Source organism: Ips typographus, linkage group LG1 (assembly GCF_016097725.1).
Source record: "Ips typographus isolate SLU linkage group LG1, UJ_Ityp_2.0, whole genome shotgun sequence".
NCBI lineage: Eukaryota > Metazoa > Arthropoda > Insecta > Coleoptera > Curculionidae > Ips > Ips typographus.
The window spans coordinates 5724875-5750207 of NC_138422.1; the positions used below are offsets into that span (position 1 = coordinate 5724875).

Below are 25333 nucleotides of genomic sequence, written 5' to 3' on the forward strand. Positions count from 1 at the left end.
TCAATCAGTAATTATCAATACCTTTTTTACGAGAGCATTCGGCAACATGGCATCAGTATGGTTTTAAGGTTAGGACCTTGTTAATTCCTTTGAGACTTGAGACATTTTACGGACACTTTAAGCACCACTAAAAACGTATTAAACTAATAAAACAGAATACAAAATTGAGCAGAATAAACCTTCACTCATACAAACTGGTTTGATTTTTTTACTAGGAAACACTAATAAAGTCTTTCAAAACTGGCCAGGAAAATGAATACAATATACATATGTAATGGAAGAGTATGACTTTTGTATTTAAAAATAGGCAGTCAAGTGCCACTGGCAAGTCTAAAAACATTTTGCCTTGCAGAATATGTTTCTTCCATATCTCAAACGGTTTCAACATAAAATCATTCTTTTTTAATAAACTTAAGTATTACTATGTAAACTAAAGTTGTTTTTTTGCTAATTTATTAAAATATTTATAATAATTTTTTTTGGTAACACGATGATTGCAAACAGCTTTATTTTTAATGGGTAATCTCTATAAACGCACAGGTTGCAATAACAAAGTCTAAACACCAATTAATAGTTCCTACTATTAGGCACTTCGATAAACAACATCAACAGCTGATTTGGACAAACGTACATTTTTGTTTGTTAGGCCAAACACCTTACTACTACATACAAATGAGGTTTTCTTAGATATTTAAGCCTGGTTTATAAAACAAAATGTAACTTTAGTATTAACTTTAGTATTAACATTAAGAATAGAGCTAGTGGTTTTAAATTGTGACGTTCATAAACAAAATTTAATTTTAACTCTAAATTTAGCTGTAACGACTGCTGACCTTGGTTTTACATAAAATTCTAAATTTTCTTTTATTATAAAATTCTAAATTTGTTTTAAAACACTGTACAGATGATTCTACATGAAAACTACTACCGGGAACCGTTCTTCCTTTTTTGATAACTTTAAGAGCAACTGAAATACAGAAGAGGTTCAAAATTTACCAATTTTTGAAAACCCCCCGTATCTTTGAAACAAAAGAAGTTTGCGCCGCCCACTTTTCGCCAGTAATCTCAGCTCAGAAAAAGAGATCAGAACACGTATGGTACTTTTTTTCTATCTATTACCGTTTTCTCTGCACCCCGTAAAACCATCGAAAATGCAGCACCCTGTACATAACTGTTAGGTCATCAATTGGCTTACCTATAAGTCTGGCGAATCTCAGTTACCGTTGGCACTCTTGGGGATAATGGCCTGATTGTTCTTGTTGTTACTATCAGTCCCGTAGATTTTGCCCACCTTCCCCGTCATCGAGGCGAGCAGTTCTTGGCTTTTTTTATGCGTTGCCCGCAACGACTGCAGCCACTCCTTCAACCCGATTTCGTCTGGATTCGTTAGGGTAACTTTTTCTTTTTTACCGTCCTTAACAAGAAATAACTTTATTCTCCAACACCTCCACTTTATGTCTACTGATACCTTTAAAGCCTGCATTCTTAAAACTATACAACTTTCATTTTTTACATTCTGTAGTTCCGGTGCCACTTCTTCGATTTGATCCATCAAAATCATTTCAGGTCGCGACCCTTCGGGATATAATTCTAACCTGGAATTATTACAGATTATACTTTCTGAAACCTAATTATTTTTTAAACCAACATACCTATTTGGATACAATTTGGCATACCGCAACTGCCATGATGCCGACCACGGTCCGCCTAACCTTTTAATGTAACCGTGCAATATACAATCGGATTCTGCAAAATGTTATTAGGAAATTTGGTAGAAATGTATAATTTTTTATTTCACTAACCTTTCTCGTCATCGTAAGGTTTCTTCTGTTTCGTTTTTTTCTTTTCATTTTTGTCAGCCTCTTGATTCACAGACTCGAATACCGTTTCGGCTACTTCGTTCTGCCACCTTTCCGATATTACTAACGGGAAATTTTTGTACAATTCTTGATCTGAGTCCGTCAACTGTAATAGTAATTATGTGCAAAGTTAATAATCTTATCGACAGTGTAGTGTGGTTCTTCCAACAAATAATTATGCATTTTTGGATTTTAATCGGATGTTCTGAAGAAAAATTGTGGATTTGCCGCAAATTTAATTTTATTCTGTGTACTAAATTAGCCTTAACCTAGGCTCAAAGAAAAATTTGAGACAAAATTCATGAACTTCATTGGTTTAAAGTAGATCTTACCTTAATGCCCTTAGTATCTTCTTCATCGAATGAACCGATATCAAAGGCATCAGCTGCGTTTACTTCACCCCTAGGCGGTACCAAAGGAGGATTGTACTTTTGATTATACACTTGACTCCAGTCAAGGCCACTGAAGAAAGAGTGAGCCTTGACTTCGTCGGCGCCGTTTCCTCTGCACCCTAACCGCTTGTCCACGTCTCGTTGCAGCAATCCTTCTAGTAACGACTTCAGGTCCCTGGAAAACGAGTCTGGCAGTTCGACGTTCATCGTCAGCGTCATCCTGTCGATTTCGTGTTTGTCTTTTGTTTTATGCTGACGAAATGGAGAGTGACCTAATATAAATATCAGTTTATTAATTAAAAAATGGTGTGAAGGGTTTTATGGCACCTTTCAGTAACTTGTAGAGCATACAGCCGAAACTAAACCAGTCTGCTGAAGAGTCGTATGGGGTACCCTAGAATAAAGATTGTTTTACTTCTAGTGGTAAAAAATCTAGCTTTATTTCTACAAATGTTGGACAAATGCACAGTTTTAACCAATCAGTCAAAATCATGCTTTTCTAAACATATTAGTTTCGCACCTAGAGACAAAATATATTCTATCAGATTTAAAGTCTTGTTATATTACATATGAAAAAAAGCAAAAATATTAAAAATGGATCTTATTTCTTGATGTACTATATGCCACTAAAGTTTAGCCAGTTAAAACTGAAACACCCTGTAAATTGTAACCGTTCTTGTAATGATATTAAATTGTAAATTTACCTTCGACAAAACTTCAGGCGCCATGTACCCATGGGTACCCACGCTGGCGTGGGGTTTCTTTTTGCTAAAATCACAGGCGAGTCCCAAATCGGAGATACGCACGTGACCGTGCTCGTCTAATAAAATATTGGCCGGCTTTAAATCCCTGTACACGATGTACCTCCGGTGCATATGTTCTAGGCCTAAGATCACCTGAAATTTTAATAGTACATTATACAGGGTGATTTTTTAGCTCAGCGTCAAACTTCCACAGATAAAAGGTGGGGTCATTTTCATCAAATTTTATACAAACATATGTTCGATTTCAATTATTTAAAGAACTAGAGGACCTTTTTGGTTTTCTGCATAAGATACCAGTTTTATAATATTCGTTTACTACAAGAGGAGTACCATTGTTTTTACCTGTTGTCATTGTAGTAACTAATGTCAATTTGTTATTGGTTACACACATGAACTGCTGCTGATATAAAGAATCGTCCGGAAATTTTAGTTCGAATGAAAACTTCTTTAGAAGTCGTTGTAAAGTATGTATTCTTGCAGATGAGGAGTTTTGTTTTTAACTTCCCCATTTGAGTTTTTAAGGCCTGCTTGCACAGAAATATGATTAGGTTTACTAAGGTTTCCATAAAATTTGTTAGCACCATGTTCATTTCAACCCTACCTAATAAGGAAACTTAAGCTCGGTGGCAACATTGCATCTTTAGGTAAATATCTAGGAATATTTAAAATGTCTAGTGACATTACTAGATTTTTGGAAACATCTATGACATTGACAACTCCGAATGTTTCGTCAAAATAAAAGACACGAGGAAATGAATTTATTTGAAAAAATTTATTTTGCACCTCTACCATTTCTTCTGGTCTACTTGGCATTATAATATACTGAAGCTGCAAACTTGCTAAAACTTCGGAAATTTTCTTAACTATTTTAGAAGCTGTTGCCACACCCATTTTCAGAGTTGTCTTCCAGTTGCATAAAACCGTTAGCAGTTGGTTTATGGGACTAACGCTGTTATTAATATAAAAAATTATTTAAGTATAGGAATACAATTTGAAAAATGCTGGCAAAGGAACGAGAGAAAAAATGCATAGATTAATACAATATTATATGTTACTACAACTTACCGATCATCTGGGTATTTTAATTGTTCTTCAATTGTATCTAATATTTGAAGAATAGTCGGTTTAGTGACTCCAAAACGACGGAAAATCGTCAAATTATCCAGTTTGTCGAAATAGTTGGACCTTTCATGCACTTTCTTTGGAAAACCGTTGTCAAAAAATGGAATATTTCTTCGTCAAACCCATCCATTATACTTGTGTTAATTTAAGAAATAATTTTCCAACAAAGTAAAATTTCTGTCACTCTGCTGACAGTTATTTCTAGGGAGTCATTAGGGGCTCAGAAACAATCACTTAAAATAGGACACATCCGTGTTAGTAGTTACGGTGCACACCCAGTAACCAGCATAATGAGGTCGCTGATGAGTACAAAAGGTTCACCGTAGCTCTGCTAAACCAGCGAACTCTGGGAAGGAGGTCACTGACTGATCTCTGGGTTAGTCTGGGTACACCTCTTGTGCAACTTAAACGTGGAGCAGTAGGTGACCAAGTGGCAGCCCGTTTCGAACAAGGTACAGAAGCTCAAGTGTAAGAAGATAAGCTAAGACAAGGGCCAGAAGGGTAGAAAAGAGACATAGCAAAAACGAAATTAAGAGTTTTGGATGAAAAAATTTGAAGGGCTAGCCTGCAGGTCCACAGTTGCTTGAACTGAGTAGGGCAATGTCAAGAGGGGCCTGTAGGACGCTCTAAAAAGGCAACCATAGCGCAACATTTTTAGTGCATAGCAGCACATTATTTTTGTATTATATTGGGTAAGGTAAAAACCAAATTTTCATAATTAGGTTTCATAGAATAAGGTATAGTTAGCGCAATTATTTATTTACCATATCTCGATTTCTAGGCCAGTGTCGCGGTCCCTGACCTAGGTGTAGGTATGTGATGACCTAGCAAATTCGTGCAATTATGAAAATTTAGGTTACAACAACAAAGTGTACTGGTATGCATAAAGGTTTTATTTATGTTCTAAGAGATAAATGATAAAAAAGTAATAATTGGAATCTTAATTTTTCTTTTTTAATGTCCACCTGGCAATCTTGTTGCGTCTATCGATCAACTGCTACAGCCTTGTTGAAAAGCGAACTAGCCTTATGTCTTGGAGAAGCCGACATCTTCAGATGAGTCCCGCCACGACAGTTCTACTTACACCCGTGTGCAACCGGAGTCTTTCGACTTTATTTATCCCCGTTAAATCGTTCGCCCTCTGTGAACCCTACCACTATCTCTGCCAAGTATCCCCGGTCATGATCTATGCCGCCTTGGCAATCTGGGGGTAAGAATACTGTAACTGTTATAAGTGGGTTGCCTGTGGATTCCTGAGTTTTCCTCCCTTTGAGCTACCTCTTAACGTAACAATAGGTAACACCTAAAGTTAGTTAGGGATCAAAATTCAGATGGTGCAACTGAAATAGAGCCCTACCTAACTTTATTCTTAACCTAAAGCGTAGGGATCCCTAAAAAATGCTTGTGCAAACGGGCATAAACCATGTAAAACTTTGAAGTCCTCTAGTTCTTAAAATGACATAACGTTTTGTTTGCCTAAATTTGACGCTGTGGTGAATAAGTGTGGTAAGTAGGTTATTACCCCACGTCAGTAAAACTTGACGTGAAACCAATCGAGGTCGGTAAAATAACCAAGTACCATACGTATTATATACGATACTTTATCTTATTGTAGCAGTGCGGTAACCAGATTACACTTGCAATTCAGAAAAAATGCCTCAGGCGTGTCTCTGGCCATCTTTTACCTTTAAAATCCGTGCGGTAATATACTACTTACCGCACTGTTTTTAGATAAAGAATCTTAATATAAATCGAGCACTGCATTAAGTGCCGAGTATAAATAACGCTTTTCCTATGGGAATACGGCATCCGCCACTTGAAAACTTGTCACTAATGAATAATGGTTACGTGACACTCGAAAGTGAAAAGTTGTTTACCTCTGAAGCGTAAAAGCGCATCTCTTGTTCGGCGAAAACTCCATGCTGACTGAGGTGGTAATGTAGATCTCCGCCGTTCATCAAGTCCAATATGAAACAAAGCTTGTCCGGCGTGTGAAAAGCGTACGTCATGCAGACAATAAACGGACAATCCTACAGAAATTTAATCTCAGTTTGGTTTGGAATAACTTATGATATAAAAATTGTATTATATTATAGCAGCACTGATATGTATACGAGTATACGGCAAGTGTTGACTGGTATTACAGAAATTGTATTTAGCGTCTGAACTAAAGTCTTAATGCAACATTATTAGCCTAATAGCTGTCAGAAAATAAGGCATAAAAGTTATTTACTCGCAAACGCGGAAACTGAAATTTGAAATTTTTACAGTACGGGATTTTATCTGGTCACTAGTTTAAATATATGTTTGTATTGTTAGAAATGTTATATTTTAATACTAATTACCTAAAGTCTATTAAATCAAGTGTCAATAATTTACCATTCGATAGCCCATCAAAATAGTATATTATTAACCAATGTTTAGACAGAAGCTTTTATTGACCGTATGTCAAGTTTAAATCCTGAAGAGTGATTCAAGGAGTTAAAATACCCGGACTGTTATTGCTCGATATGCCACTGGCATAGTAAAACTGCTGCTATACAAGGGTTTCCAATATAAGGATGTATTGCATGGGGATCTCCAAAACCGTAATTGATACGTTGGGTTAAATTAGGCAAAAATTGTGCAACAAATAGGCCATATGCGTAGGGTTTTCGTTCGAAAATTACATATTTGACCTAATTTATGAGATACATATTCAGAAAAATGTGATTTTTTGTTTTTACTTATTTTTGTAGTTATTTCAAAAATAACGAAAGCTAGCTCTACAAGATTGTGAATATTTGTGCCTACGTTTCGTCATCAGCATTCAGCAACTTTGTTTTTTATATGAATCGAAAAATCAAACTTCGTATCGATTACGATTTGGGAGATCCCCATACAGTGCATCATTATTTTGGACACCCTGTATTTTGGTTTCAAAAATGAAAAAAAAATTGAAAATGATAATTTGGCATTATTGCAAGTTAATAAAGCCATATGATTAATTATTTCAGTAGAATAGTCTCTCGAATCTTAATAAGAAATAATTGTTTTGGAAAAATCATTTTTGGTCATTAATTGATATAAAAATAATAAAGATATATGCAGTAAAAAGCATATTCTGAGCAACTTTTAGATTGATATTTGTATTTGACTAAGTCCATTATTATCTCCAAAACGGTGCGAGTTATAAAAATATTGCAGAAAACCTTTTTAACAAAAATATATAACAAATAAAAAAATAGATCTAGGCAGGGCCGTACTAGTTTTATGGCACAAAATTTGCCCTTGCCTAATTGAATACACGTCACTGTGTTAATTTAAAAATCTAAAAATACCAGTAATTATATTCTTCAAAAGTAAGTTACGTTCATCACAATTAATTTGAATATCATGTTATTGAAAAATAAACAAAATAAAATACATTTTTCTTAATATTAATTTCAATTGAAAAAGTCCTCTCCTGGTAAAAAGTTTTTTCTTATTGATTTTCATCATAAAATTTTACTAAGACTCACTTTTTGAAATAAGGTTATATTATTATATAATAATAATATAACGATTACAATAACCTTACAATTGTTGAATTTCGATAGTGATCGTTAAAACGATATAATCTCCACTATACCACTGTCTACAGGCTAAAAAAAATGCATTTTTTGCAAAAACTAAATCAAGATCCATATCGATATTGATGCTTAACCCTGATATTGCTCTACATTATTTAAGTTTGGATATTTGACAGGTCAGTTTAAGCTAATTAACGCCATACAACATACATATTAGGATGTAAACCAGAATACTTGCATGAAAAAAAAAATGATGAACAGAAAATCCAAGCTTTTTTTATTTTTGCTTATCAATCGTAATAGAGTGCCATAAATATTGTGGTATCATACTTCTACTTTGTTGTAAATGTTAGATGTTTTACTGGTAAATGTCCTGAGTCATAAACCATAAAGCTTCGTAGTAAAATGTAAGAAAGTTTGCTCTTTGAATACTGGTTGAATAGTAGCAGTTAACACTTATGTAAATGAATACATACCGCAGTTAAAAAATAACATAAAAATACACTTAAATTATTATTACTACTGAGAAAATAAAAATGTTTACATCAATAAAATATAAACAACACAGTTATGGTTTTAGGAGATGATTTTTTAAATCCACTATGTCGCTGAGTCATTACTAATACACTCAAACTCTATTTCATACATATCAGTGATCTTAAAGTAACTAAATTATCTCAAAAACAAAATATACCTGACCAGTCGACACCAGGCTAAGCATAATCCGTTCGTTTAACGCTAAAGTTTCGCCCTGTTTCATTTTGATGCGTTTCTTGTCGAGGCACTTCATGGCGTACATCTTTCCAGTGTCGGCTTTTCGACAGCCGTACACTTCTCCAAAACCGCCTCTTCCGATTATACGATGCACGCTGAAGTCGTTCATTGAGAGCTAAACATAACACATTTCATCAATATTCAGCAAAATCAGATATAAATGTACTATAACAAATGATAATTTACAAGGGTCAGCAAAATTAATTTTAACATTTAGGTACTAAAAATACAAGTATTTCATCGGAGAAAACAAAAAAATATATGTAAGTACGTATATAAATCGTAGTTTTATGTATGATGACCAATGAGATTGTGTGGATTGTTCTATAAATATTATGTAAAGGTTGTATTAATATAATAAACTCCAATATTTGACAACACTACGGTTAATTTTATCAATTAATTCTTGTACATGAAAAAAAACCTTATCTTTACATTTTTATGACTAGTCTTTGTGATCTTTTATGCAAAGTTACAGATAATTGGTTGGACAAGTTTTCATTGCATACAAAATTAATTCATTGTCCATTAACATCCACACACAAATTGAGAACATGCATTTTTAATAAACTTGAGGAAAGCATTTCATAGCAGTAAGCACGCCGACTGAATAGAATAAGATAAAGCAAATGGAGAATGTTACAACAACAGTGTCCCTATTTTTAGAATTCAATATTTGTAGGCGACCGAGCGAATCCCATTGGAAACTCTACTCATTGTCGAGACTATTCGATATTCGTTACTATCTAACAAAAATATCGGAGCTGAGTATAGTATTATAGTAACAATAACGTTCTATTCACTTACCTTAATATTTACTTCTAAACTTTTCCATTGTAAAAACCTAGTATATTTATCACTGAAACAAACGAGAATTAGTCATCAAGACAAAAAGCATGCAAATGAGTTATACCTTTCTAAAAATTGCTTAAACGGTTCTTCCCTAAGATGGCTATAAATTTCTTCTATATAAGGCTAGAAAATCAATACGAATTAGTACACAGTTGATTTAGGAATAGAAAATGAATGTACAGGGTGATTATTATTTAACAATATAATAACGAAAACAGGATGACGTAACAACGTCAGTAGCAAACGTCACGATCAAAATATTAATAACCAGTCTGTGTGTATTTTCGTTTGACATTCTGCATACAGTGAGGCTCAAGTAAAATATACAAATACTTATGTATGTTATTTTGTCACAATATCGAAAAATTCCTAATAAGTTAAGTCAAATAGTTGAAGTTGAGTTTGACACAAACTTCCTATTAGAGTATCTAGGGAGACGACGATTTCTTGATCATAAATTATATCGTAGGAGTCTGATCCAATTCTCAAAGTGACCCATAACTTTGAAATCTGGGAGGAGAAAAATCACTCAACGTCGTTGCCACAACTTTAATTGGTTTGGAAAGTTGAAGGAGTTCTTCCTCCAAATCGATATACTCTGTTACTTTAGTTCGATTTTAATTATAGAATATTATTTTGGCTTCTTGACTATAGCTATTTGCCTAAGCATTTACTAGTACCATGGCAAAATCCAAAACAGTTCAAGATGAAGCTCTTTTGTCTAGGCAAGTAACGAACGATTCAATAGAGTATCATTTTGTTATTTGCCGAAGTATTTACTTATGGTCAAAATTTCATTAAAATGTCTCATAAACTGCAGAAGCTGAGCTGAGAATATTAAGAAAAATTCAAAACTCTGACACCCCATATCTCAAAAAGGAAGCAATTACCGACATAATGTTTATCAGAATTTCTTATCTCCAAATAATCTGGTTTATCGAATGCCAGAGTCCTGGTAGTATAAACTGACACCCTTTAAACAAAATTGGGTTTTAAAGTAATATTATCTTATAAATTGTTACTTTTCTTAAAATTAGTAGATAAGGAGGACGTGAAATATAAGCAATCACCCTGTACAAAAGTAATTTGTCGAAAAGAAACATTCTTACCTCAAAAAGCGTCGGCGGCACTTCTTGCCTCATTAGATGTTGTTGAACATGCTGAAGGCACTCTTCTGAATATTCCTAAAATATAAAAAAATTAAATTTAACAATATAACATAAGCCACTAAACAACTGCCATTATACGGTCAACATGTTTATGTTAAATTTAAAAACAACTTTAACTGTCAACTCTCTTCAACTTTCACTAGGATGCCTTTATACCGTCCTTCCATTGTTTGAACGAATTTTTATTTTTCTTAATTATTGCCTAAAAATCTGGTAAAAATGGTAATTAATAGATTCTGGTAATAAATAAATTAATGAATTTAAATGTTATTTTCGAAATTGGACATGATCACATTGACAACAGCTGGCAAACATAATAGTTTTCGAAAAAATCTAAAATAATAATATAGGACTTGGTCACACTATTGTGCCACTCTGTATGTATCGAACATTTTTCTGCTTCTGACAAAACCTTTTTGATATACAAAAGACATTCAAATATGACATGTGTATACTTGTCATTACATCAGATATAATTAATAATTTAGTATTTTACTTTAAGATTTCAATATGCTGTGATTACTAAGTATATACTTGTACAAACATTAGGGAGGAATTTTTAACAAAATTTAAACCAAAAAAATTGTATAAGCATAGGTCCAAAAACGCATCATTTCGGAGATACAGGGTGTTCAAGTTTTACTTTTTTCCAGTTCTTACTATATAACTCTTACAGTTTTTGAGATATTGAACTCAAATATGGAACACAAGTAACTTCTTAAAGCAGCATAATAATAATATCCTCCTTAGGCACATTAACTGATGTTACATTTATTTACAGGGTGTATTTCTGATATCCTGTATTTCCAAAATGATGCGTTTGCAGACAATGTTTATACGAATTTTTTTGCTTAAAATTGGTCAAAGATACAACACAAAACTTTGTACAAGTACCTACTTAATAAACACCATGTATATTTATTACACCGATAAAGATTCTTAAAAGTGCCTTAACAATGTAATAGTTATTTACATTTCTAGTGTGGTATATGAGTATTCTTGGAAGCATTGCGATGACGAGATCGTAGATCCAGTTGTGGTTATCACACGAGTCTATTAATTTGTCATACCACACGAGTATTGGACATTCAATATTTTATCTACCAATTACCACAGAAATTAGCATTTTTTAACTCTAACTTTGAGTTACGTAATGAGGGATTTTACAGTCATTAGTGCGATGATGGCTGTTTTATTGTACTCTTAGGGTGCTTTACCGCACTAGTGTTTACTGACCGTAAAATACCCCTTTACGTAACTCAAATGAAGCGATATAATAGATCATTACCCTGCTAGTAGTAATTAAAGTTATTTTCATCAAACCCTCATAATAAACAAGTTACAAGGACTTGTCCAAAATGTCGGATATTAAAAATTTGCTCGTTACAAGAAGTCATTTTTTTTTTTACAAGCAGTCACACAATTTTGATAACAAACTTTTGATTGGGGCGTCGCACTCATCTTGAAAAAAATATCCCGAAAACGTCTTTTTGATTTTTAAATTTCTTCATAAAATGATTTTGGAAGCTGCCATCATAGAAAAGCAAACCAATTAGGCCACCCCGTACAGAGTGTTATATACAGACGTTGCTATATCTGGATCCAGATCCGGATATACAGACATTTTACAGACACCCTCTATTTGTAATTTGTAGGAAGGTGCTAATAAAAAATAGTGCAAAAACCATATTGGTCAGCAGTTTATACGAAACGTGTTTCCACTAAGGCAATAAAATTCGAAAGTTACTATTTCCATAAGTTCCCGAAATGTACCAACAAATAATATATAACTTAAGAGATTAACGTCAGAAATAGCCAACAATAAAAGTAACTCACATGTGTTCGAGCTAAGAGTTCCTTCATAATATATTTATCGTAGATTTCCCTCGCCTTTTCCCTTCGTTCCTCGTACGACTCCAATTTGCCGTATTCTTTTATCTGAAACAACATCAGGTAATCAAATCAGCATAATAAACACAAACGAAAAAAAGGGGAAAATACAACTAACTAAACACCGCTACACCGTTATCATTTATTAAATTACCAAAACCAGAGAACCAGAGTTTTCCTGTATTGTACCTAAATAGTACGCGTTCAGTGCGCTTAAGAAAATGCGGCGGCCTAAAAACCAGCAGATAGCATTCTCCATTTTCCCATGGAAGAGGATAAATGGCAATCTCGTCGTCGGTAAATTATTCATTCTGCAATAAACCCACTATAAAGACTCGGTCCTAATCGAAAACGCCGTCCTTTCGTCGAGATTTTGAAGCGCGAGGTCTTTACGTAACGAGACGTTTCTTTGATGTTACCAAAACGATTTTAGAAAAGTCAACGAGACTCTGATACGATGATTTTTTAATAGGATTTTGTGAGTTTTACTGCCGTTTTATTAGGGCTGACATATGCACTGAAAATGGGAAATCGTATACTTAATTTTAATAAGAATTTAACTCTGTAAAGAATGTAAAACCTACTCTATGTTTTGTCTCCATTTCTTTTCTGAAAAACAGTTTGTTTTATAGTTTTTGGGCTTTAAATATACAGGATTTGAAATCCTCCAGATGCTTACGGATTTATTTGTCATTCAACATTTTAAAAATTGTGGCGTGGTGAAGCTGTATTTAAGGTCCGATACTTTCACCTCCGGGTAAAGTTATTCTTAGGAGAATTCATATAGAAGTGACGGAATTGAGCAGTAGTATAGATAGAGCATAGGTCTCAAATTTAACTGTTTTTCTTTTGAACACTCTGTATATGTTTAATCGCGTTTCAGTTAGATTGCGAAGAAAAGGCAGTTCAAAACAAAAATTAACAGTCGCTGAAACTTCAAAAATGTCGAAGATACCGAAATTTCAAATTTTGATGCATTTCCAAAAAAAAGTCGAATATCTCAGAAACGGTTAGAGTTACCGGAAATTTCCTAGAAACCAAAAATGTTCAGCAGGACTTTCTGCACCCAGTGCACTATGTTAACACCCACTAAGAACCGGGTAAACTGATAGAGCATAGGTCTCAAATTTAACATTTTTTCTTCTTTTTTTTGAACACCCTGTATATGTTCAATGGTGTTGCAGTTAGTTCGTAGTGAAAAGGAAGTTGAAGACAAAAATTCTGAGTGTTTTTCAGTCGCAGAAACTCTAAAAATTGCGAAAATACCAAATTTTCAAAAATTTTATAAAATTTCCAAAAAAAAGTAGTGTAAATAAAATTATTCTGAAGTGAAGATATTGACCCTAAATGGAAGACCCTGTATTTTATTGTTTTTTGGATAGTACTATTTATTATAAGGAAGGTTTGTTATTATCATAACACATCTAGCGTGCACCGTTCTCGTGAAAATAACGACCAAAAATTGAAATTTTTCACGATTAGAAATTCGTAAAGAAGAAAATTAAGGCATTTTCTATCAATACTGAAAATATTTGAATATCAATAAGAGAATTAAGAGGTCATTACTGAAACCAATTCCTATTTTGAGAGTCTTGAAAAAAAACTATTATTTAGAAGGAATTAAGAAATTGGCATAAAATGATTTTCTGTACCCAGTAGATTAGATTTACACTCGCTTATATTCGGGTGAACACGGTCACAACTGGGATAACTCTAGTTTCGTATTTAACTGTTTTGTTGTTTTTTGAACACCCTGTATATGTTCAATAGTGTTGCGATTAGCACGCGGTGAAAAAGCAATTCAAGACGAACAATTTGAGCTTTTTACAGTGGTTGAAATCTCAAAAACGACAGAGATACGTAATTTTAAAAATTTTGATGCATTTTCCAAAAAAAAGTAAAAAAGTCCAATATCTCGGAAACGATTGGAGTTTCGGAAACTTTGCAAAAGACAAAAAGTGTTCAGAATGACTTTCTGCACCCAGTGGACTGAATATGTTTTCACCCACTTAGCGTTAGTTTTAAATTTTACGGTTTTTAATTTTTGATGTTTAATCGTATCGTGGGTTAGGGATCGAGGTGAAAGAGCAGTTTCAGACAAACAATACGGGCTTTTTACAGTTGCTCAAGCATGCCGGAAAAGTGAAATGGCGTCAAGCCTTAAACAACTTCTTGTCAATCATCAGACACGCCGTTTAGAGCAAAGTGCACATTTTTAGATTAAACATCCTATTTAATACAATATGGGATTATGATTAGGCAAGCACAGCCAAATATTTGAGTTAGTTACCAACACTTTCTAACTATTTTTATCTCAAAAATCTACTACCTAAATTTAACTATCCTGATGAAAAGATAATAAACTTTACTTGAGGTTATAGGCACTTAAAAGCTATAATGTTGTCAAAACCAGCGTGTGCTTATATCATTTCAGACATTTCACGTTCGATCTGAAGTAAACAAAGGAAAAAAAGTAGTTCAAAGATTTGCAGGCCTCTTCCAAAAAGATATTTACGACGAGTAAATAAATGTGACTTGAAAAAGATTAATTTCGAGATTAATCTTTGTTTTAGGCCTCTTATATCCACTCTATCTTTTCTTTAATCATACAAGTGAATGGGTGGTTAAGAAGCTGGAGGACAAAAACGATAAGAAAATGGGAGTAGTTTTCATATTGCCTTTTGAACAATAAAAGCTAATTGGTTCTTGAGCAAATCCCCATTTCTTCATGATGTTTAAGATTTTTGTGAGTAGCTTCTGACAGGTAATAAAAGAATCCTCAACAAATGTAACACTAATACAAGTTTCAATTTCATCTTCATCCATTTTGCAAGTAACTTTGAATTTTGACTCTCAAAGAAATAATTAAACACCTTCAACTAAACTTTATTTACTAGAAAGTATGTAACCTGATAACTTTCTACACGGTGTATAACTAAATGCGCAAGTTTTTCATTAATTTGAACAGGGTCCGTCGAGTAATCTAATCACAATGACTGCATTCGAGGCGTAACTTTCCGACTGTCGTGATGTTCTGGCGAATACAAACAAGATATAATTAAAGCGATTGAATTATACATACATTTTAACTACATTTACGTCAATCTGTTTCAGTTATGGACGGCACAATAATTTGATCAATATTAACAAATTAGCATTCCGTCGACAATTCTTAAGTTAAATAACTATCGGCATTTAAATTGAAATATGTATAGGAAATTAATAATTACGAATTTCAGCGGTTTGCTTATTTTCAGTGCAGAAAATTGATTTTATTTTATATTCTTATTTTTTATACATTTGTGGAGGACTGTATTATGGCATTTCCTTGCAGAACAAAATATCGGCCATTCTAGGTTTACCTGAGAGGGCTATAAAATATCGACGAGGCCACCAAAAAAGCTAGATAGATATGCGTTATTACTTAACGATTATCCCATAACAGTAATTAAGAAAATATTGAAACGAAGAAAAGTTTTACAACTCTTTACCAATTCCAGATCACTATGTATATCAACTATATTTCTCTACTTTTTAGCTTAAGCGGACCTTTAGAACCGTTGAAAAATTTGTACTTTAGACATGACAAACATTCGGCCATAAGACACATTTGATTGCAGAAGATTATTCAAAACTTAAAACAAAGGTTCTCAAAAACAAAAGCAGCAACGTATGTATACATAGCACAAACAAGTCGACTGCTAGAAAATCGCTTTAAAAGTCACAAATATGATAAAAATACTACACTAAGTATTTAACTCATGAACAAAAGTACGTAGAAGTACGAAAAAATCAAAAAATTGATTTAGGAAAAGTAAAAATTTTACACACCTAAACTAACACTAAGACTAAGAGAACAGAATTACTGGAAGCTATGGAACTGCAGAACAATCTGGCAGTCACTAATGACAAAAATTACATAAATTTTGACAGTAAAATACAGGGTTTTCTAAAATATGACACTTATATTGTGTATGTGTGTTGACGCTTATCATTTTTCATTTGAACTGCATACTGTTAACCTCAAATTCAAACTATGAAACTTTTTGAGTTTTGATAAAGTGAAACGGTTTTGAGATTCTGCTGATTTGCCTACAGGGTAAGTTATCCCTAAAATGGGTATATTTTTCTTGGAAGATACTTTGGGTATTTTTGGAATTTCCAAACGCATCCACCAATCGAAAATTTCTCTCTATAACTTTGAAACGAAGTATTAAATCAAAAAAAAAAGTACTCTAGATTTTTAGATAATTTGACCATTTTCTATAAAGTCATGAGGTTTGCAAATAAAAACAGTTGATTTTTACATTGAAATTATGCGAAAAATGGTAAAAAATCGCATACAGTGTGTCCCAAATTGGTTCTACATGTATTGTGATCTCGGTAACCGTGAGAGCTATAGAGTCGGTTAAACGGGAAAAGTTTTAGAGAATTTTATGAAAACAAACACGTTCGCGTGTGCACGTGTAAACATTTTCTCGTATACAGAATCTGTACGATGGAATTACAAAAATTCTTGAATGTACAAAAAGTACTGGCAAACACTTTCAATTGATCTGAAAACGACGTAATTCTACAGCACATATTCTGCGTTTTTGTTGTCTAAATTTAACAATAATTTCTAGCTTCCCAAATCATGAAATCGAAAAAAAAAAAAATTCCTATAGCTATTAGCAAAAAGAGAAAACATGTTTGTATGGTCACATTTTTAAAAAAATTCTAAACATGTTAAAGTTTAAAAATGGATATTTTTCTAATTGTTTATTGTTTGCTATGATCCTAAGTACCTAACTGTAAAATATTATGTGGCCCTTCTAAACCTTTTTTTAACCAAGGTATATGCGATACATTTTTTAAAATTTTCTTAATTAACAATAATGGCTGATCAAAAACTAAGCTGAAGAAACTGAACTCTAAGTTTTCTGAAAATTTCTTAAATATTTTTTGCAATTTTTATGTATCGCAATAATTTGTCAATGTTCGCATATTTTTAATGCAAAAATCAACTTTTTCGATTCGCCACCATTTATAGAACATAGTGAAATAATCTAAAAATCTACAGTAATTCTTTTTGATTTAATACTTTGTTTCAAAATTATAGAGAGAAATTTGTCGAAAAATGAGTAATTTTTCGTTATTTCGACACATTTGTTGCTCGGCTAAGTTTAACAATGACTTGTTTGAATAGGCAACTACGGATTATTGTTGTACATACTTTTTGGCAACTTTCTACGTAAAAATTTGTGCGTCTTCAAATAACATCCATCAAACCCTACTTTTACTGCTCTATCGCCTGGACTATTAACCAAAGTTGTTTGTTGTAAACGTAACCTCCATTTGCAGTTACTTTCAGGTTATTATTGTATTAAAAAATAGCGAAATATGCCTATTTTCAATTCAAATTTCTGGTAAACTCTCTTGCGGACAACTGGAAATATTTTCATGACGTTTTCCATTTTACTGTGACAAAAATTTAACAAGGAGATAAACTAAAGTGTCCTTAGGGGTTACTCCTTTACTCTACTAGAACGTAAAGCTTTTCCACGTTTCCTTTATTCTTCTATTTATCATCCCTTCTACGTGGGTGCAACCGATATAATCCAATAGTTATTTCAAAAGGTGGTCTAAATAACACGCGATTGAGTTCTAATCTTAAAAAAATGTATCTCTCTCTCAGGTATTAGAAAAACGTATATAAAAGATCCATTTTTAACACATCAAGGACTGATCTTCCAATTTCGGCGAAAGCATTAGATCTCCACCACTTTTCGAATCGATTTTCCACTATTCCTAGGAACGAGCGTTGAAATTTCTCAAAGTTTGGCGTCTCATTCCGCATAATCTGCAGGTTTAAAATGAGGGGATGAATTAAGGACGGCCATTCGTTTCTGCCCATATTATAGAGTCTCTTAAGTTATTTTAACTATTTTGGTGACTAAGTAGTGGTAAAACTTACTTAGTGTTTAATTACGGGATCGTAAGTATATAAATGTTAGCTTTAATTCAAAAGCAGTTCGGTCCTTATTAACATGTTTTTTAACAACATTTTGGAATTTACCTATTGCACGGTTATCTACAGGGTGATAAAATTCAAGTTGATCTTTTTTGATTGCAAAAATATAGAAAGATGACTAAAAGCTAAGCAAACTAAATATGACTGCTTACGTCGGGTGAACCTAGATACCCAATGTAATACATAAGAAAAATAATATTATAATTTGAATATGACAAAAGTGATGAACAAAGAAGCCAGCTTCAGATTCTAAATATTTACCTATCTCATACCTTGTTACCTCTTCCCGTTTCACCTTGAATTTAGCCATACTTTGGTAATAATGCCTTTACCAACAGTTTATACAACATATTCTCAACGGAAAACAACAGATTCCTCAGAAAAAGAAACACTTCTTTTTTTCTTTTTAATTATTTGTTCCAATTACAAAACTACAGGACTGCGCTTTTGTACACACATTACCACTATTCATAGCGACTTATGCGCAATTTACTCAACTTTATTGGACATTAGACTGGAATAGGAATGTAGGGAGATAGAAGTCCTTAACATCCACAGAAAACTAAAAGAAGTCAAGGGCACGCATAATAAAAAAATTCCCTCCATTCTAAAAAACTCAAATGGACAAATACTACTTGATCCTGTAGACAAAAAGAATGAGTGGTATATTTAATGATGATCGAAGAGCCCATGACATTGGTGATGCAGATATTGGACCTTCAATTTTAAAAATCGAGGTAGAAAAAGCAATTAACCAATGAAAAAACGGAAAAGCCACTGGACCTGATGAAATACGAGTTGAATGGCTTTAAAAGACGACTGGAAATACGAATTAAGCTCCTAGACGAACAGGAACTCTTTGCTCGTCATTTACCCCTCTTCTTAATAAAAACAACGCAAATGTATGTGGCGACTACTAAAGCTTTAGACTAATAAGCTTAATGAGCCACTCTTTGAAAGTACTGATAGTCCTGAACAGTCAAAATGTGAAATAGTTCGATGGGAACGCTATTCGCTGTTACAACTGATTTTAAACGGTAAGATCCAAGGGAAAAGGGGAAGGAAGAGGTTGTCTTGGCTCAGAAATGTACGACAATGGACTGGACTCACTGTTAAAGCTTATGCTCAAGATCGAGAAACATATAAACAGATCGTCATGGAGACTTACCAATGTTTTAGACATGGTACCAGAAGAATTTTCCCCGCACTAACAACATAAAAGTGAATTCTGTAGCTCTAACAAATAATACTCAAAAAGAAGTTCTCTTGGTTCATTGCTCTAACTAACTTCTGGCCGTTGAGTCTTTTCAGCAGTAATATGGTTATATAAATTTTTCGGTAATTTTGTTAAAACAGTTATCATTACTTACTATTTCATATTTGCATTACAAACGTTACTATCAAAATAACTCTCGAGATAGGTGTTTGTCACTTGATAAGAAGTGACCTTTAGAAAGTTCACTTTTTTTTCTGATAACTACTATGCGTCATTTTCTTTGAAGATAACGCGGTCATAAGACCAAAAAAGCATTTTACATCATTCGGTAGTACTGAAAATGGATATTAGTAGCAATTGTCATTAACTGGAACTTTCACGTTTACAGAACTAAAACGCAATCATACTATATGCTTTTTTAACATTTATTCTTCTTCTCTTGTACTTTTAATCTCGAGAGAGTATGGTGACCTCATGTCCATCCTTCTTTGTCTTGAGCCGCTAGTCAAGCTTCCTGCAGACCATAACCAATGATTTCTTTAGGTTGCTTCACCCAGCTCGTCGGAGACCTTTCTCTTGGCCGTTTACCATTAATTTTTACCTCCACAATAAGTTTTTCCAGCCCATTGGTTCTTCTTGAAATGTATCCAAAATACCCTAGATATGATTGGTTTATGGCTGACCTTAGTTTGCCTTTGGTAGGAATCATGTTGCCGCAATTTGCATCCAATTTTCAAAGTCAAATATAAACTAATTGCTTATAATCATTGTTTGCTTCTTATGAGTCAAAGTGTTTTAAGTTCACCTCTTAATCTTTGGAATATATCAATCCTTATTAACTAATATTGATGTTTTATAACAAATATTTGATGTAGTCTAAAATATGGCAACGTCCTTCATCAACCTAATGAAACTCCCGATTCAACGATCAAAGCCGATTGTTCATTTAACTTTGGTAGGAAAAGTCCATCTCTCTTTAATTCGCTTTCTCTCTTCAACTATTCCTTCTTGTTAAATAGCTGTTCTTTGACGTTAGTACTATGTTCTGTGTATGTTATTCACAGCATTCTTTTATAGGCCCACATTTCAAAAGCATTATAAGAAGTACACAAATATAACAAGCAGTTAGCAAAATTGTTTATTATTTTTACAGAAAAACAAAAAATTCCTTGTAGTAACAAAATAACAAAAGCATAAGTTTAGTCACGGTTTTTGTTACTACCACTTCTACTACTACTACAGATGCTGAACATGCAGTTCTTCAAACAAAACCAGTGTTATCACATATTGCAGTAGAATTATCATAAAAAACTCTTAATTAAATATGTAACATTACCAATACACTTTGTATTTTAAAGAGAAAACTGGCGCAGTCGGTAGGATCTGTCAAAAAGCAATCGATCGCCGATTAATGACAGATTCGACCGTAAGTTCGATAATCAAAAGACATAGAATACATATCGACGAGTTTCGTAGTTACCGGACAATAAACTGATCATTTTTTAACTTAAATAGTAAAGATCCTCGTTTTAAATGTGCAATTTTAAAGTGAATAATAGACACTATTATTAACTGTAATTTATCTACTCGTATTCTTTGTAGTTTTATAATTTCAAAACTATGTATTTACAATGTGTTCTTCAATGTCACACAGCAACCCTAATGAGTTAAACAAGTATTTGTCAACCTGCCAAAGCATAATTGATAACATCCATGATATAGCAAATCCGCAGGACTTTCATACGATACTTTTTCCCTAAACAGTTTTATTGAACAACTATCAGGTACAGCCAAAATTGTTGTAAACATTCAAGACATATCTACTTGGGAGAACTTAAAAACGATTTTACGTCAAAATTTCGCCAATCCTTACAAAACTGGCTTAAATAAGAATCCTGCTAAAGCAAAATGAAAATCCTACCGACTGCGCCACTTATAATCATCCTGGCAATAGCGTTAGTAGCGCAGTAATGTTTTTTGTTGTCTCCCCAGAAAAATCTGGAAACTGGTAATACATCGGGCTTGTGGTATAAAGTTCATATTCGGAGATTTCGAACTTTAAAATGTTTTTTTTTTGCGTTAATACAAATCTAATTAGGATGGAAACGTAAAAATTCGTAAACAAGTAACTCTCTTAAAGCTATACAAAGTGTCCCAAATTAGGCTGGAAGCACTTGGTATCTGCTACAGTTGCGTATTTTGTGGTCAACATACCTAAAAAGAAATATCGGTAAAAAACATTTTCATAAACCGGTTTTATTTTTCTTCAATTTATAGGAGATAATTGAAAACAATCAATACTGTTGCTTTTTTTATGTTTTCACGTTTTACGTTCTCATTTGAAATAACAAACCTGATGATGGTTTCTAAAAATTGAATCAGCGGATTATTAATTTGATTGCACCATATTTCAGGTGGGAAAAAGTATTTTTTTTCAGAACAAGAATTCAAATTCACTGAAGAATTCATATAATTTACTAACATTTCAAAATAATACATATCGTTGCCCAAAAACGTTTCAAACTTTGTCTCTATTTAACCGACGTACTTCTTGCAGATTCAAGATCACAGACAATATGTTCAGTTTTCATATTCAAATTCTCCTATGTCCCGTTGTCTTTTTTAATACATAATTAAGACAAAGTAAAAATCAAATCAAAAGCAGTTGAAAGTCATCCTACAGTTCCAACTCTCTCTTGTCTTTGAAGCTTTCCCTTTTTTCTCCCAGATCGCGTTTAAATTTGTAAAATCCTCAGATTAAATGAGAGTTGATTGCTGGCTGTTTTATTAGTTTGCAAACGTAATTACAATCGAATAAACTACGTTTATTAGTAATTATAATTAATCAAAAAGGTTCTTTGAAGATAAATGATTTTCACAAAGTGGAAAAGTTTTACATCAATGACGGTTGAGTTGAGAGTACAAGATGGATCATTCTTGTACCTAACTGTAATTGTTGATGGGGAAAAAACTGTAATTCATGACGGAAGCACTAATCTGGTTGGAACTATATTTCACAATGCCACACTCAATTAAAACCAACACTGTGTGGAGATATTAGATAAATATTGATAGCAGAAATACTATTTCCTGATGGTTGTGGTTGTGGTTTACCATCACGTATACATGCAAACTTAATTATACGTTTGCTACTGTGTGCTCGTCTGGCTGATAAAAAAAAACAACAAACTTTTAAGTAAAGGAGAAATCAACAAATTGGTTCTTTTCTTTCCAACGTTATTCTGAAGTAAGAACTTCAGAATAACGTTGGAAAGAGATGTCCAATGAACCAAACCTTAATACTCGAACAGTTACCCATCCCTCGGCCATTAAACTACGAACTGACCTTTATAATTCTAACAGGCTTGACACCAGTGAAATATTATTAGAATTTATTGGACGTCATTTATTCCATTCGAATTAGTCAGTCGTGCATAAAAACAATCACAAAAAAACACCAATATTCAATTAGATGCACAAGCCTTATTAGTAAGGAAAGGTTGGTTCGCATTTTAAATACCTACATGCAGTCATATTCATGTAAATTACGTACAAATGGTATCAAATACGTAACGACAAGTTAGAAAATTCAGAATAATTTTATCGCTAATTCTGTAATTTTTATAGAAATTATCCTTAGAATAAATTTATCCAGAGGTAAAAGTACCGGTTCTAAAGCACGTAAGAATATTTACTTTCTTAAGGAACTAGAGTTAAACAATTTTAAATTTTTTAAACATTCTTAATATAACAATATGTTATAAAAATACATGGGAGTTATGTATATAACACAATAACAACCAGCAAAAGCTCAGCTTATGCATAACTGATATTACCGGTTAACTGATTTGACTAAAGCTTTCGATGGCAGTTTCAGTTCATAAACTGTTCTTGTCAATGCTTTTTTACTCTTCTAAAACCTCTCGAAAAAACGAGATTAAATTTTTGAGTGAACTCTTAAGATCCCGATTCTTACTTAGTTTAAACGGAGCTTTAGCGAAGAAATACAAAGTCAGTTAAATAGGGAAATAATTAAAGTTATAGGCAACTTTAAATCGTTTTTGATTATATGTTGGAAAGATTATGGCTTTCTAAATATTTAGTCAAAAACTAATTTTTTCCACTACTAACATGATAAACATATCATTATTGACCGATTAGTAAAATGAGGAATTATTTCTCTAGAGTCTAATCTCTAGTTCTAGTCTGGCACAATGAAGACGTTATACGTCTTGCGAAAATTCTTACCAAAGATTGGATTGGATTGGATATCCAGAGGACTGGAATCGGGAAAGTAAAAGAAATGATGAAAAAATTAAGAGTGAAGGGGATGAAACACACAGCATTCTCTACAATGAATGTATTAAGTTCCTAATTAACAGAGGTACTGCTCAACATGTTTCACATAAGTACCTATCTTCAGGAGCTTAGATGAAACCGGGGGGCGCCGACTGTCTTTATACAAATGAGAGACAGCTAAACCCTTATACATACACCACTGAGAGAAAATACTACTTCACTCTGATAGTGAGAGAAAGATTGATCAAAACATAGCTCATCGAAAGCAACGACTTTTCATTTTGCCCAGATGTATCAAAATTGGGAAGAACGTGAATGAAGCAATGTTATGTTATCACACTATATCAGCGATTCTCTTCAAAATCCTGTTTTCTACTTTCAAGAGTTGCAGGCCGATGGTGCGTATTCTTGAAACCAGGTAAGGGAGTTGCAAAGGGAGATATATGCAGAATGTGACACAAACCAGCCATTGTCACATTCTATCCTACACTATTGAGAATACCGCTCCAGCTTTCAAAAACTAGGTCCCAGGAGTACTCTATGGTGTCAGGCGGGAATCAGTATGAATTCTCGTACTGATTTACGGGCTTTCGATTGTAACCTGTTTGTTAATTTAAATTAACAATATCACAAATTGTTAAAAATTGGTCTGTGCCTATTTTCACTCTCTACTCCTAACCTATTATTATCATCTGGTCTCTGTGGTAGTTTTCCGGTATTTGTACTCAGTATATTTTTCTATTATTCTTCATAGGAGGGAGCTTGTATGCAGTCAATTCCACTTACTATCCCAAAAAAATCATCTTTCTCCATAAATCCTTATTTTACCGTATTTCGTGCTTCTTCTGTTGTCGGAAATTGTATGATTTAAATCTTAACTTAAATGATTAACGATTACAGTTGAGAGTTGTTTTAAACTCTTGGAGAGAGTCTGTGTCATGGACCCACACACTTCTGATAACTTCCTTGAGCCAATAAGTGTAAAGTTGGTGCAATTTCCTCTATTTGTATTCTCAAATGTGAACATGTTTCATCAACTAGATCCAAGGCACATTCGCTGGATAATCGAAATATTTCTTCAGTCAATGTAAATGGATTTCCAGTATCCGACTCACTATGTATGTGTACTTCTAATGAAATACTAGATTCTCATCTTCGATTTCATTTAAAATAAATAACTATCCAAATTTTACACGAAAATCCTCTGGGAAAATCAATGAATAAATTAATAATGACAAGTTGTTATGCGATTTTAGTAACAATCGAAATCATAACAAGCTCCCGAACAATATCTTAGCATATTTAACAACGTTAGGTGGTCACGGTAATAACTTCTTGCTAATACCCTTGTTAAGCTAAAATATGACTAAATTTCTGCTAGTTGCGTACTCTTGAAATGACAGAAAGGGTTATCCAGAGAAAGAAATGCAAA

The 25333-nt window shown here is 33.2% G+C and overlaps 2 protein-coding genes across 2 annotated transcripts in view; both read right to left on the reverse strand.

The window, feature by feature from the left end:
- The window catches only part of Gprk1 (G protein-coupled receptor kinase 1), a 73777-nt gene that overhangs the window by 4649 nt on the left and 43795 nt on the right, over positions 1-25333 (reverse strand). Inside the window, 13 exon segments of the mRNA XM_081984197.1 lie at positions 1196-1414; positions 1469-1595; positions 1653-1746; positions 1803-1965; positions 2192-2523; positions 2579-2645; positions 2956-3147; positions 6015-6167; positions 8383-8577; positions 9270-9321; positions 9376-9437; positions 10424-10498; positions 12320-12421. Of these exon segments, the coding sequence (XP_081840323.1) occupies positions 1214-1414; positions 1469-1595; positions 1653-1746; positions 1803-1965; positions 2192-2523; positions 2579-2645; positions 2956-3147; positions 6015-6167; positions 8383-8577; positions 9270-9321; positions 9376-9437; positions 10424-10498; positions 12320-12421 (1815 nt within the window). The 3' untranslated portion in view covers positions 1196-1213.
- On the reverse strand, positions 3463-5901 carry LOC145733463 (uncharacterized). The gene is made up of 4 exons (XM_081986300.1): positions 5855-5901; positions 4081-4248; positions 3617-3964; positions 3463-3568 (listed from the first exon to the last, which is right to left on the reverse strand). The coding sequence occupies exons 1-4, from the start codon at positions 5899-5901 to the stop codon at positions 3463-3465; spliced, it is 669 nt and encodes a 222-aa protein (XP_081842426.1).

Bases quoted from the DNA above. Each gene is read 5' to 3' on its own strand.
- LOC145733463 (XM_081986300.1), bottom strand. From the start codon at position 5,901: ATGCAGTGCTCGATTTATATTAAGATTCTTTATCTAAAAACAGTGCG. The intron at 4,249-5,854 runs GTAAGTAGTATA...GGTTTGACGAAG, and splicing joins CTTTATCTAAAAACAGTGCG to AAATATTCCATTTTTTGACA. The intron at 3,965-4,080 runs GTAAGTTGTAGT...TATTAATAACAG, and splicing joins TTAAAATACCCAGATGATCG to CGTTAGTCCCATAAACCAAC.